This window comes from Nelusetta ayraudi, unplaced genomic scaffold, assembly GCF_046127955.1.
Source record: "Nelusetta ayraudi isolate G7.1 ecotype Tasmania unplaced genomic scaffold, CSIRO-AGI_Nayr_v1 ptg000022l, whole genome shotgun sequence".
Lineage (NCBI taxonomy): Eukaryota > Metazoa > Chordata > Actinopteri > Tetraodontiformes > Monacanthidae > Nelusetta > Nelusetta ayraudi.
The window spans coordinates 2,364,345-2,380,000 of NW_027466072.1; the positions used below are offsets into that span (position 1 = coordinate 2,364,345).

The 15,656-nt window shown below is 42.1% G+C and overlaps 1 protein-coding gene across 2 annotated transcripts in view; it reads right to left on the minus strand.

Annotated features, from left to right (window-relative positions):
• The window catches only part of dysf (dysferlin, limb girdle muscular dystrophy 2B (autosomal recessive)), a 55,310-nt gene that overhangs the window by 15,594 nt on the left and 24,060 nt on the right, over window positions 1–15,656 (minus strand). For both annotated transcript variants that reach the window (XM_076028071.1, XM_076028070.1), the window contains exons 36-42: window positions 15,636–15,656; window positions 15,134–15,235; window positions 14,547–14,708; window positions 12,167–12,338; window positions 12,007–12,080; window positions 11,219–11,278; window positions 4,751–4,849 (exon numbers count right to left, since the gene is read on the minus strand). The exon at window positions 15,636–15,656 is cut by the window's right edge and continues 21 nt beyond it. In XM_076028071.1, the coding sequence (XP_075884186.1) occupies window positions 4,751–4,849; window positions 11,219–11,278; window positions 12,007–12,080; window positions 12,167–12,338; window positions 14,547–14,708; window positions 15,134–15,235; window positions 15,636–15,656 (690 nt within the window). The remainder of the gene's footprint in view (window positions 1–4,750; window positions 4,850–11,218; window positions 11,279–12,006; window positions 12,081–12,166; window positions 12,339–14,546; window positions 14,709–15,133; window positions 15,236–15,635) is intronic.

Consider the following 15,656-nt stretch of genomic DNA (forward strand, 5'->3'; position numbering starts at 1 on the left):
ACTCTGTTATCAGCATTTTAACGACAGTAGACTGTTGATCACCTTTCAGCACTATGACACACAAGTGCGACAACTTTTCTGCCTTCCAGTTTGTCGCAAACATTCCTGCGGACATAACCTCAACAATGCTGATGTGTGCTCCTCTCTGCTGTAAAGCTGCCAACAGAAACCACATATTGTATATATGGTAATCAGAGCTAGCTGAGGATTAGTTAGTATCGTTCCACTGGTATTGCATTTCCAGCCGAAAACTGCTAAACATTATATTGCAGTCATATTACAGGACTACTGGCACAAGGGTGCACGCATTTACATATGCTGTATCTGGGCAAGGACGTCTATATGTCAAGTGCATAATAAGATTAATTTGCTTTCATTAACACTGTTTGTTTGCATCAGTGGCACATTCCCTCTGTGCTTTCTCCATCTTGGAATGATGACGGCTCAGCAGCCAGTTGCTGAAAAGGTGAAATCCCACTGAGCCGACTAAAAGGACTGGTTCGAGTTTTGGACAAGCCAAGACCTGAAATTACCAGAGGTGGCACAAGTATTGTAATGTGATGGAGGAGAGAAGGACAGGAAAGTTGTTTCATTTATTGTTACAAAGTTAGCTGAAAAATGCAGCCAGAGTCTTAATACTGAAAACACGTGATCTGTGATTGTCTAATTGGCCAACATATCAGAGAAAGTTGCATTAAGGTAGTCGTCTCACGCAAATTTAAGAAAGGCAACAAAGAGGTTGAGAAGATATTTTTATATTTTATATTTTATTTTTTAAAATCTTAGAATTGAAGATTTAGATTTTTTTCTTCTTAAAACTAGTCTTATGAGTATACAAATCTGTTGCCTATTAATGTAAGGCTCACTCACTGTATTAAATAATGTATTCCTTATAATTTAATGCAATTGCTACTGGAGGCTACGTAATGTGCATTTCTCCTGTCAAATCAACAAATGAATAGTGTATGACCCTAAAATTTGGGTGGTTAAATCGTGCTTATTATACTTAAATTAAAACAAACAAAAAAAAACAATAAAAAGAATAGGTAACATGCAACTGTAACGCTTACACAAATATTAAATCAAACAACAACAACAAATGAAGAAGTGGTCCCATTCAGTTCAATTAAAAGAAGGTTCTTAAGAATGAATCATTTGCAAATGGTACAACACGAGTGCTGGGAAGAGGGAGTGATCAATGAATCATTATTGGAAGCAGCCGTTGATTTGCAGAAGGACAGAGTTTAAAAAGAAGAGGGGTCGAGGGGACACAGTTCCGCTGGTAATTGACACCAGAAAAAGATTATACTAGAAAAAATATATGTGGACCCAAAACGCAAAAATAAATCAACTTTAACCTAAAAGCCCTTTAAATGACAGCTGAAAGTGCAGACAGTGGATGTGTCACGCAAACAGAACAGGTTCTGCAGATCAAAATGAAAAGTTTCAAAAGAGAGCGTGATTTAATTACCGCTCTAATAGTCAGTGTTTTAAAATCTAATAATACTAAAAGAGTGTCTGCTGGGATGTGGTTCTACAAGCACTTCAAAGCAGATATAATGGCATGGAATGACGAAAAACAAAATTCATTAAAGCATTAAGCTTGTCTGCATGTCTTCAATAGTAATGGACTAACAGAAAACAGGAATTTGCAGGGACGGTGCACATTACACACAAGGCAGCAAATGGCATCTAAAAGCAGTGCAATCGTTCCAATCTGCCTTTGCCAAACCATGTACCAGGGGAGTAAGGAGAAGAGAATCAGGGAGGAGGAGGTGAAAGCAGATGGTGAGAAAAGAACCAAGTCATAACAAGGATGGAAAGAACAGCATCTTTGAGACACAACGTTGTTGCAGAAAAAAAATGAGGAAGTAAAGGGGGAGGAAGGAGGCTGAAGGGGAAAAAGAAGAGGTGACAAAGAAAAGTGGGGAGAGACACTATTCGCTTCACAATTGAAAATGAAGACAGAGGTTCGAATATGAAGGTGAAGGGAGAAAAGGAATCAAAAGAGGGACACTGAGCAGCTGCAGACAAGAAAATCCAATTAGCAAAGTCTGAACCCCTTGTTGAAACCAATGTTTCCTACAGTAAGACCTATTCAGTTATCCCTTTGTTGGACGTTTCAGCTCAGGCACCAGGAACGATTGCTTATGTTGATCCCCCCCAAAAAAAAACTAAACAAAAAAAACAGCATTGTTAGAAATAGCTACTGAAAATATTTAGAAATGTTTATGCCCCTCACAAACATTAGGACTGTACAGGATAAACACCTCAAGGACAGTATTTAGGAAAATATCTTTGGTTTGGATTTAAAAAACACTTGTACACAGCATTTCGCAGTGCCCCCTGATTGCTTAGAACAGTCGAGCTAAGTTAGTGACACATGGAATACGAAAAAACGACGAGTGAAACGACAGGCAACATCTCAACGGTGGGTGCTGCCTCGGACAGGGAAGGTGATGGTGAAAAAAAAGCTGAAAAAAAAAGCGTGAACTTGGACAGAGGGAGCGAGGAAGGGTGGCAAGGGGAGCGGCGGTGGCAGCAAAGGGCCAACAGGAAGGTGAGGCAGGTTGGGAAAGGTTGGAAACAGTGGCTCACTTCCCTGCGACGGTCACAGATCAGACTGACGAGGCTGTCAAAGAAGAATAAGGAACCGGAGAGGAGGGAATAACAAGGAGGCGCTGGCACATGCATGGTGGATGATTAAAAGGGTTGAAAAAAAAGTGGGGAAAGTGTTGGTGGAACCATTGGCTATTTGGTCATCTCAGGAGTTTCCATCCAACTGTCGAGAGAATTTCGAGCAAAGTTTTGAAATCTCAAATGCCACTCAGAAGTGTTTCCAGCTTTGGGGGTGAACCCATTTATTAGCTTCCTGAATGAAAAAATTAACACACGGCGGGATGGTTGGATGGAAAGACCTTTTCAAAGGTCATTAAAAGTTGGGTCGGCACTAATGGTTCCTTGTGTTGGTTAGTTTCAGCTGAAGACTGATGGCCTTGTCTTGAGAAAAGCAAAGAAAAGCTATTGTGATTACAACGATGTATAAAAGCCCTGTCTAAACATTTGTGGAAGTTGTGTTTCTTTTTTGTTTTGTTAATACTATTGCGTGTAGATTTGGAATATATTGGGTATTTGCGATTCAGCTGCACCGGGTGAAGTCACACACCTTAAAAAGCTGAAACCGGAATTGCATTCAGCCTGTTCAATCAGCAGGGAGCCACTTTCCTCACCAAAATCTACTCTTTGCAACCACAAAAGAAGAAGAGACTGTTTATCAGTAAATAATGGTGTCACTAAAGAGATCATTACAATCCTGCAGTGGTAGCAGGTCAATCAAAACTCGGTTGCATTTTCCTTTTGAAAGACACGTATGGAGAGAGAGAATTGAAATCAGTTTTCTCTGTGGAAAACAGATTCACAGATTCAGCAGATTTTTGATTCACTCCCAGAGGGCTTTCACAAAAGTTTTTTTATTTATTTATTTTTTATTTTTTCAAAGACCACAGTGTATCCTGGATCACCATGAGGTGGTGACACACATCTCGTGCTGTTGCTCAAATCACTTGGCAGCCTCAAGCTGTTACCAAGTGGCTCAACTGGCAGTGAGAACCGTAATCACTCTCCTCTGACGCTGACAGATGGTTTGGTCAATCACTTTCCAAGTTCAATTCCAAATGGTTTCAACAGGCTTTTTACCAGATAGATATATGGAATGAATCCGGACATGATATTTAAACAGATGGTAAAACATGAACTGTAAAACTGTTGTGTTGGTTTGCTGTCTGTCTATCTGTATTCTCTGATGTCTGTATTGTCTGTATTATGCTATCACAAAACTATTATTTGAAGCAACAAATTCAAACTGATGTTCTCACTTGCATGTAGGATGTCGAAAAGTGTTTCCTGTAGAAAGTGGAACAGAAAAAGAGTTTGATGGGGAATTGAAAGAAACCATCGATTGATATAAATGAGTTTTCAAGGGAAAGGTTAGAAAGTCAAATTTAGGAGTAAAATAAAACCCCAAATTCTAACATGAGTAGTATTTTTTTGTTTGTTTTGGGGAGGGGGCACAAGACACGAAGAGTGATTGAAGTCCCGGTGGAATAAAAGGTCAAGAACTGGGCCGAGAGAACAGGGACAAGGGTTGGACTGGACGTGGGCGATGGCTGATGGGCTCCTGGGATGACCAAGCCACTAAACTAAAGACAGGCATTGACAGTCGCTGACGTGATCTCCGCTTCGAATGCACAAACATTGGAAAGTCGCTTTTCCTCGCGTACGTCCCACTGTGGGGCTCCTCGAGCCAATTCAACGTGGATGAGTCATTTGGAAATTGGAAGACATCAGATCAGATGACAGGGCATGAGAAAAGAGGGGGTAGAGGGAAAGGATGGATGGACAGACTGGAAGAGCCAACGGAGGTCAAGGAATCTGAGATAAATGGTCACATTTTACACAAGCAGGGTGTGTTGGAATGGGTCGACTGAGGCCCGCAACGTCTTCTGCCAAACTCATTTTGAACTATTTTGAAGACACATTTACTCACAAAATATATATATATATATATATATATATTGAGACCAATAAACTTCATTATTATAGCAGGTGGCATGGGCAGCTACTTAAAGAGCATTATGAACCACTATCTCAAACAGATACATTTCAAAACATATCCACGCACAGTGCATACATGTCTGTATGTTTGCGTGGCCACAATAAATCAGTTTGAGAGGGATTTTTGGATTCTTACCTTGAGAGTATCAAAGCCTCTCTCCAGATACGTCCCGTACTTGTTTTTCTCGCCAATGGAAGCGTAGAACTTGCTCCACCAGTCCATGAACTCCTCTTCCTGTTGGTCACATAATTACAGCTCAGTGCACGGTCAAATAACAAAGTGGATGTATTGAATCTAATGGGAGCTCCACAGAGCACCTGAGCAGAAGCCGCTAAACCAGCTGAATAAAAAAGTAGTTTGGGCTGAAACATCTTTTTCCAGTCTATCCTAAAGTGTTCATTGACACCTTAGAGGCCGGAGGTGAAGGTCTCTCGGGTTTGAATGATTTCAATTCTTAACATGCATTAGGAGTCCCACTTGTGATAAACATGATCTCAAAGTTTACTCCCTCTTGGCCGCAGCTGAAAGAGACCCGACATCACGTCATGGGTGTGATTTTTCAACACATCTTCGCTCCCATGCTGACCTTTAACCTTCAAATGCACTGTAAAGCAGTAATGAGTGCTCCTTGCCTTGCACTGCAATGCACCATACCGCTAGGCTCGGAAGGCATTTCATGATTTTTCCACTGATCACATCACAACATGGCCTCAGCCAACCCACGTCAACACAAGTCAAATTACCTCTACAAGCGCTAAGGTCGAGGTATATTGCTGCTTTGAGGTAATGGAAACGGAAAAACAGAATGGAGATTAGAGAAACAAATCTTTGTCCCACAAAAATATAAACCTATATTTGTGGATGAATGAAAATAATCTCTGTGATGATTGTGTCCAATATCTTTAAATGCACATCTAAATGCTTGAAATTGCACTACTCATAAAAAAAGTGAGTGGTAGTTTTGGCTTTTGGACATCATTTCAGAATGAGGAAAAAATGCACGACAGCCTTTGCTGGTGTACTTCATCTGACCTTCCCGAAACTTTTGAATACACATTTCCAACTGTTCAATATTTCAGTTAACTACTGCATAACAAGATAATAAAGCACAAAAATCACAAACAAAAGTATCTGATCCATGAATGATGTTCATTGTCTTAATTGACTGATTCAAAAATCTTCATTTCTTAACTCAAATATGAAATTGGAGAAGAAAACAAAAAATAAAGAATAAACATTTCAATGAGTAGAGAGGCTATTAAAATTTTTAACATTTTAACTCCCATTTTATCGAGAGTTGTAATTTTCAACAAGTGTCTGCGAGCACAAACTTGTATCTTTACCTTAATTGAGCTTATTAACAAAATAATGGCACAAACTTACCCAGTGCAACAACTAATGGCAGCATTAAGAGTAAGAGACAAGTCAGACAAACATTAGGTTTCGCCATACATCCTACACTTGTTCAATTCAGACGCACTAATGCTGACAACATGTCACCACATACTAAAATAACACAGATAAACACATTTTAGTAGCTTGTCAACACATCTTATATGCTCATTCCTATTACACATGGAGGGCTTCATTCCAGAATGAGATATACACCATTTGGGAGAAAAAATAAGTGAAAGAAATTGTTTTATTACAAAAATCCTGTTGGCCTGACAGCAAAGACTATTAAAGTCCTTCTATTACAGCTATGAGTCACTCAGGCTCTTACAATGTCCTTCTGTTACAGAGGATAAAATATATTTTATTTTGAAATGTCAACTGAGGTTTTTTTTTGCGGTTTGGACAAGGTCATTTTGATTGAGATGATGATTATTATTATTAATTTCAGGGGAGGGGGCCGCATATATCATCTTTGAATAAAACCCTGTGGCATGTTTTTATCAAGACGTTCGGGGCAAGACACAGCCTCATCCATCACGTTCACTTTAAGTCTGTTCACATTGGCAACGTCCAGCGGGCTTTTCAGCCTGTTGAGTGTTCGATTGCCTAAATGAAATCGCTGCCTATGTGTCGCTGAGTGAGCGGCAGCCTCTGACGTAATGAGGAAACAACGACTACAAAGATGGGGGAATACCGGGGGGACGGATCGAACTACCAGCCTGCCCCTTCACACACACACACTCGCACACACACACACACACACACACACACACACACACACACACACTTTAGCTCGACCTGTCCCCGCCCCGCAACCTTCAACCCTCGGAGGAACACTCAAGCTTAAAACACACTCATGACGCATGTACCACATTTTCCTTTCAGTGTGTTTTAGTGGCAGCATAAGCATAAATGTAGAACAAAAGTGCTCTTATGGCACTGGCTCTGGGTGGAATCCCCTTTTTCTCCCACTTCGCACACACACACAGACACACATGTTCAAGCCGAGGCACAACAACGGAATTCCTCATCTTTCCAGCATGGCACGGTGGCATGGAAAAGGTGTGGCACGTGGAGTTTAAGTAGGAAATGACACACAGGCACACATTGCATGGTGCACAGTCTAGTGTGAGTCTGTGTGTGTGTGTGTGTGTGTGTGTGTGTGTTTTAATGTGCCCTCTGTGAGCAGCTGGTGCCAAGCCTTGATGACAAAGGCGCCAGTAGTGATGTGTGCGTGTGTGTGTAGTCGTCGGAGAGTGTCAAGGTGTGTCCTGTCCTGATACCTAACTGAGACAGATGAAAGGTGGCGCCAGCGCAGCCCAGACTGCACACTCAACGAATCACACACACACACACACACACACACACACACACACACACTGCACACACGCAGCGGTCTGTTCAGGGTGTTAGTGTGGTTTGGAGCCTATCATTACCCCCCTTTGGGAGCAGCCGGGCTAACCGAACTGGACTGGCACTGCCAAGAACTCAGCGAGCACACGGTCGGGATTTACGTAAGAGCTCCGAGTTGCTTCGTAAAGGCTTTTTTTTTTTTTTTTTTTTTTGCTGGGAAATCCCTTCCATGCTCAGATGATAGATGATGATAAAAAAAGAAAGCGTGGGGCCGGTGGATAGGCTGCGCACGGCGGCCTGCAATGAAAAAAAGTCCCGATTGAAACTGAGAGATTTCTGTCAACACTTGAGCGCTCACGTTTGCTTAGTCCCAGACTGGTAAATAGATTGTGGCTAAAAGTTGAGGGGTAACCAGCCTTTCTTATACTGTTTTGCTTTGACATGTTGGCCAAGTTAATGAGAAATGCAAAACAGATTTTTCGTATTCTGATTATTTTATTTCAGTCCTCACTGCTAAGTTTAATCACTTCTACTTTTACCATACTTTTTACATTCCCATCAAGTCTGCTTTAGTCTCTGCTGTATCCTATACCTCTTGTCCATAAGTCAGGATCCCAGCTAGAGGAGGCACCAGGACATCTAAGATAAGGCCGCACACCTTTTTACAATTTACAATCACCAATACACCAAAACTGCTAAACTGTATTTCAACTGTGAGAGGAAGCCAGACTCTGTGGAAATAACACATGATGGCCTGGGGGAGAATGCAAACTCCACATAGAGAGACCTGAGTTGGAATCACAGCCACCATTTCCTCAAAAGAAAAGTTAGGCTATAAAATCTTCTCTGTGAGAAGATCATCCTGGTTCTTTAGCCATCCATTTTCTGTCGCTGCTTATCCTGCGGTGAGTGCTGCAGGAGTGCTGGAGCCTATCCCAGCTGTCTCGGGCGAAGGTGGGGGTACACCCTAGACAAGTCACCAGTTCATGACAGGGCCAACCAGAAAGACAACCAACCTTTGTTCTCACAACTACAGACAATTCAGAGTTTCCAGTTGACCCATTGTGCTTGTACGGCTTTGGTTTGTGTGAGGAAGTTGAGGTGCCAGGAGACAACCCACAAAAACACAGCGAGAACATAACGTTACTGTGGACTGCAGGAATAAGGGCACACTTTGTTGTCGTGGTGAACATTAGCTATGCTAGCTAGTAGCTCTTTTAGTTATCGTTTAGTTCTAAAAAAAAAAAAAAATCCATTGCAAAAATTAATTGAAATGACAAATGCAAAAAAAATAGGAATAACCTCATTTCTTTACTGTGGACTTGAGGTAGACCACCACTATTGTTCTGATTATTATTGCTATTATTTCTATCTTATTGGCATCATCATCATATCAGTTGCTGTTCAAAGCTGTTAGTATAAGGTGCCTACACTTGTGTGTTGTTTTGAGTTACTTCAGGGAACAAGAACAAGAAAGGCCAGGACATGCTGTACACAGTCAAAGTGGGGTATAAAGTTCTGATAAAAAAAGGAAAATATTTAAAAAACAAATTCCAGATTTTCCAATCCAAGGCACAACGAGTCTTTCTGGGTATTATGTTGTTTATGGAGGTGGATGGCAGTTTGCATCACCCTGAGACTGGAAGCAGAACAAAAAAAAAAAAACGGCTACCCGACTATTTTGACGTCATAGTTTTTGTTGGAATGTCATTATAGAGCCATAAACGTCTGTTTCGCAACCCTCAAAGATGCCACAAAGTCACCTGGCACGGCACCATGGCAGGGAGCTGCCGTGGATCTACAGCTACCAGGAAGGCTTTACCAAATGAGAGGCAAATTGAACATTTTTAATATGGGATTACCATCAAACTTAACTTGAATTTGGCATTGTGTTGGAGCACATTTGACGTGCAGTAATGGCAGAGGAGAGGCAAAGTGCAACCACAATTTCTGAAGGGGCACCAATTGATGTAAAATACATCACCAGTGAGGGGGGTGGGGGGGGGCACACACCAAAACCACATTATGAGGTGACTGGGAAGCGATCCCAAATGCAAACTACCTTTAAGGAAGAAGTAAAATAGCCATGGGCAATGGCGGCGGCCTCGTCTGATCCTTGAGAAAAACCATCGTCCAACACGATGCCGCCTATGAAATGTGACGCGCAGTGTTCGATTCCCATCTGAACGCTGTTAGATCACGGACATCTCAAAGGCGGTCGGGGGCCTCCGAGGTTTGAGGAACCACGACGCTACTGACAGCAGATCCTTTTTAAACGTGTCCAACTCTGAAACCGAATCTGGCCAATCGGCCCCGTGAAGCCGCTGCGCTGAGCGCACACGCTCCTGCGGTAATCTGGTAATCATCAGACACACGCCCACGGCTTGTGTGTTTGGTCGCGACCCAGAGATTAAGAAGTCAGGATTTTGCCGCTCGCGACCGCTCTTTCTTTTTCTGGTGCTGTTTTTTTTTCCCCCTCTTTACCAATTGCTTTCCTCCCCTCTGCCACCGTCTCTTTGAGGTAACCCCCTGCCCCCGTTTATCCATCCCTCCTTTTAGTAGCTGTCTGCTCACGGAGCTCTGCGGCAGGGAAGATCTATAGCAGCTCTGTTGACTTTGGCCCCGTGCAGACAGAAAGCCGAGCCTTTAATTTGACTGGTTTCAATATCTGACCTTTAATAAAACAAATATCTTTGTTTGGAGAGAAAGAAACGACCCCCCCAATTACTGTCGGGCATAAGGAGAGCGGTAGAGCACGAGTGGATGAGTGTTTGGTGTGCAGTCTGGTCCAGGTCAAGCATAGCCTTTAAATTGACCTGGCTTGGATAAATAAAATGGAAGACTAACAAGGAGCGTGGTTTCCCATTCGAATGTGGCATCAGATTTCGCCGGGTAACCACACAGCTCAGCATGTGGGTCTCAGTAAAAAACTGATTTCTGCGGGAGAAACTTTTTTCATGAACTGTAATTATTAACAAAAACAAAACAAAACAAAACAAAACAAAACACACATAAAAAAAACTTTTTTTTATTAGAATTCTAGATTGTCTATGATTTTATATGGATATTTTTAACAAGAAAGTGAAATCCAAATTTCTTTCAGATCTTTATAATATAGATATGTTATAAAACTGTAATTCTGCGCATTTCGAAAACTTATATTCGCTAGAAAACAAATTGTCTTGGGTTTTGCTTCCAAAATAAAAGTAAGTTGCACATTTGAATGTGGTAGACAGGAAGTTCCTTTTAGATCGATATATAACATTTCCTGTAGAGTGGTTACATGATTTCCATCACTGTATAATATAAACCATGTAACCATGTTGGTGTAATGATCACAGCAACATTTGTGTTCCCTCACTTACATTACAAGGAGGCAGTTTTGCATTCAAAGAATTAATTGGCTTTGTTTTCTAAACTTTTGTTGAAAAGAAGAAACATCTCCAGCCAGCATTGTGTGCCTCCTAATACTGACAATGAGTTAATAACACAATAGCCCAAATCCTGCAACTCTCAGAATGAGACGGGAGCCTGCTGGAGTCGTGCACTGCCAATGTGACAACCTGCTCATGGAGACTGTGAGTCACAGTGGACACACGTAGATGTATATTTATCACAGTTATTAGAAACTTGTTGCCAGTGTGAACAGATTCTAAAGCATGACACATGCAAAGGGAATCAGAAAGAAATGGCTAAAAGTGGGAAGAGGGATTAACCTGTTTTTTTTTTTTCTTTTCAGGGCTTTAGGGAAACAAATGAGTGGGAAAAAAAAAAGACTTGTTTTTCAGTTGAATACTGAGTTGAAGTGAGTGAGTGGGAGAATATGAGGAGGAGTTAAAAGATGCTGTTACCTACATGAAGACTGGAGCTAGAGCTGGAAAGGTTAATGATAGCTGAACTGGCTCCATCTGCAAGCTACGCACACGCACATGCATGCACGCACACACACACACACACACACACACACACACACACACACACACAAAACAGAACTTTTAATGTTAGTTGCTTGGTCACAAGTGTGATAATATTAATTGTCGGCCAACAAGCTAAGGTTAATTTATATGACTTGTTAACCTCACGAATAACGTTGATTAGGAAAAACACAGTGATTAAAACACACACTCATAACTGTCACATCGTGGTCACGCTTGTTTGATATGAAAAACTATGTTTGTTCTTTCTCTGGCAGGTTTTAGTTGTTGATCAAGAGCAAAAGGTTTCATATTATAAAAGGGTGAATCCATGAGGTCTGAGAGCAGCAAAGAAAGCACACGATGCCAATTAGAAAGTGAAAATTGGAACAGCTGTGTGACGATGGGGGGGAGCGAGAAAGAAGAGTGGAAGGTTGAGCAGAAAGAGGCATTGGATAAAAAGAGAGATAGACGCAGATGTGGCGCTTTGGAAATAATGAGACAACTAACAGGAAACAGGCGCCCTTTCGGTTATTTACAATCGCACACAAACACTAGAAACCACAGGTCTGCCTCGGATACAATCAAGGGTCAGATTTTCCCCTCTTGGTGGCGATCACCGCTTGGAAGCGTGATGAGGAAAGACCAAGTGAGAGAGGAGGGCAGGAGAGACAGCATGGTGAGTGGAGGAGGAGAAGGAGGCGGAGGCGAAGCAGTGGGAGGTTTTACCTGGTTGGGCACAAGCGGCTCCTGGTCGTCAATATCAATGAAAACATCCTCCGATATTAGGTGAGGTGCCTCCCCTGCACACACACACACACACACAAACACAAAAATAATTGTTTCTATTGAGCCTGAGTTTTCCTTGACAAGATGGCGTCTCACGTACGTCTCCATGCACCTCTCTCCTCCTCCGTCTCTCGTTCCGCCTCTGGGAGGCAGCGGAACTCCTCCAGCGAGCGGATCGTGCACTGACCCACCACGGGCTTCCTCCCAAACTGACGGTTATCGATGACTTTGATGACGATCGGAGGCATGTATAGGTCCTCGATGGGGAGCCGCTGGGGAGAGATGGAACCAATGAAGTATAAGAGACTGAGGAAACGAAGCCCAAACAATGCAAACATTATACTTTCTACAGTGATGGGCCGTCAGGGCCAGCAAGAACCAAAACCTTGCTGGCTAATGTCTTAAAATCGCAATTTCTTTTTGAGTTTTGGCTGCACTGGTGAAATTATGAGGTGTATTAATTCAGGTAGGACTAAGACCAACGTCATTATAACAATGTGTCTCTATTCTGTCCATACATCCCATACTTGGTTCAGGAAATCAAACCTTTTTGTGATGTCACAAAGGGCTGTGTGAACTCACCGATACCTCTCCAAGGTTTTTGCACAGCACCTCCAAGGAAAACAAGGCACAATGCCCTGGGCCCCCTCACACCCGACGAAGTGGTCATGCCACCTGCCTGCCTGATGCTGATTGGCTGGAGAGTCAGAACTGATTTGGACACGCCTCAGTGGCCGTCCAGGCTGTCCGTTACGTTTCAGCGGAGCGCTCGCTCTCATGTTCAGGAAGAAAGGACTCCACGTTCGGAAAACAAAAATGGGATCGCCAGCTTCTCAGCATTAACACAAGCTCTGATTTGTAATGACAGTGTGGCTTAACTCATTGAGCTCAAAGTGTCAACAACCAGTGATGCAAAAAAAGAACTTTAACTGAACTGGCACTGTGTGTGAACAGTGACTTTTTATTTATTTAATTTAGTCCCAATATACTTTAGAAATCGTACATCCTCTAACTCGTCTTAAAAAGACTTTAAAAAAGTAAATCATGGCGCTAACACTTGGAGGTGGGGCTCTTAGAGGAGCTGTGTTTAAGGAAAGTATGCACATGGCATTTTGTAATGCCCCCGTGTCACACAAAAACACTTATGCGGTCAACTTCAGACCTTAATATTGTCAACATTAAAAGCTTGGACCCGGTTCAGGCGCTGAATTAATTTAGGGGAAAATTAAGTGCATATTTCCACAGTCTGGTTGAAGCTGCCGCACTTGTGTGGTGGTCACCACTGGGCCATAATCTTGTTAACATTAAACCAGCCCAGCCAACGCGAGGATATGCATTCGCAGGAAAGCTATGCGGTTATTTCCACACTCCAGTTAAAGCTGTCACAATAAAAGAAAGAGAGGTGATCAACTTCAGGCTGCAATATTGTTACTATTAAACTCTGAGGCAGCTGTTTGGAAAAACAGGCGTAATTTTTCCGTATTTGAGTTTAGATTTTCACAAGAAAATAGTGAGGCCGGCTGAACGGTACCAGCATGCACTCCAAGAGAGTATATCTGGGAAGGACAGATTTACATTGCAAGTAAATCATGGCAGCTGCATATGCACGTACCCTGAATACGGCAGTTGTGTGTTACGTTTTTAACAATACGATGACTTTCTATTAAGCATGAGCCTATACACTGTACTTATATGTGTATATATGCTATTAGTCTAGACTAGATTTTCGGAGATGCAAGCTATGCATCATGTTGCATTGTATTATTGATACAAGTATTGATGAAATATCTTATTTATGGGCCCATTGTGTAAGATTTAGCAGCAACTAATGGTAAGAAAGCATATTGAAAAAACGTCAACGTTAATCATAAGTTTCAAATGTGCCACTTGATCTCATATCTTTCTTGTAAACCGACTTTAAAATGTTTAGAAGCATATATCTGGCTTCAGTAATAAAATATAATGTTGTATTCAAATAACACAAACTTTGCAAGTAAACCTTAACCTTTTCACCATTAAATATATATAAACTGGAGGTTATTGACTATTTTTAAAAGTCTTGCTTTTATTCTAGCTGTATCGGACTGTAACTTTAGTGACTTGTTTTTAAAAAAAGAAAAATCAGGTGAGTGGTGGTTCCACATATCTAGCTCTCCATCATAAGTCACGTGTCCAGACCTTTGGCTGTGGGAAAATTCCACCACCCTCCACCTCTGCTCCTCTGAACTCTGAAAAACCTTCCACTGAGGTGGAAGCATCCAAACTAACTTCTGAAACAGCAGCATATGTGGGCAAAATGACTCCTCTGGAGGCAATAGAGGCTGGAACAGTGTGGCTCATTATTGTGGCTTTGCTGATGAAGACGAATGACTGGCGCAGACCACATCACAGCGGTCGTCTCATTAGCAACGAGAGGCGGGCGGCCTCAGCCTTGATTACATCTGCATAACGTGAGTGTGTGCACGTCTCTGGCGTCTCACCACATCAATGATGAGCTTATTGACGTCGAAGTTGGGCTTCTTCTTCATGCTGCGGATGACACAGCTCTGGATCGTGATGCCTCCACACTCCACCTGCAGGCTCGGGGAGTTGACGCTGGCCATCTGGAAGCTTTTGAGGTTGCGAACACCCCACGCCAAGATCTGACAAGGACCAAGTCCAAGTAATCTCATGTCAGTCAGATGAATGTAGTAACAAGGGAATCGTTCAGCCACATTGTTTCCCATAATAGCTTCATTTGATCAAAGGTCTCAAGAAAAAGTTTCTAGGCAACAAATTCTAGACCTGCAGTGCAAAAATATTGGCTGCTGCTTTTGTTTCTCATACTTGGGGTCCATATCTTGACTGTGGAGTTTCACCTCTGCATAATTACCAATTACAGTAGATACGCATATTTCACAATATTACTTTTAGATGTACAGTATATGTCATGGCTGCATGAGTTCGACGTTCGTTGTCCTCATACATATATTTGTTGAAAGTAAAAAACCTTCTAAACCCCAAAACTGCAGCCTTTTTGAATAATCATCATCACCATGAGAACAGAAGAGGCTAATATTTCAGCTACCTCAATGGCGGTTCTCTGCAGAACAGGTTTGATTCCCTGTGGGATCACAAAGATGTTGGGTTCTCTCTGTGGGGGCGGGCACGGAAGGTCTGACTCATCTGGCTGCCAATGAGAACGCAGGACAGCGGTGAGTCGGTGACATAAACACACGAAGATGAACCGTTCAGTTCAGTGCCAGCTTTAAAATCACAAGCGCGGGACTTGATGCTCAATGTTAACGTGTCGGATGAGTTCCAGAGAGTGAGATGCAACACAAATGTGGTTGTCAAGCAAGGTAACAGCTCAAAGTTGAATGTTTAAATGTCACATGTAAGAGTGAGAGCAAAGTGCAATGATAAAAAAAGTATTTTTTGCACTTTTTTTGCACTTGACACCGTCTGTGAGGGAAATGAAGTCACATGAGCTGTTGTGTTGTAATGACATGCAGACAGAAGGGAAAGGACTTGATGGTTTGTATGGTCACAGATTATTTTGTGTTAAGAATCTGTGTGCACGTTTGTACCCATTGCTGCAGGTTTTCAGA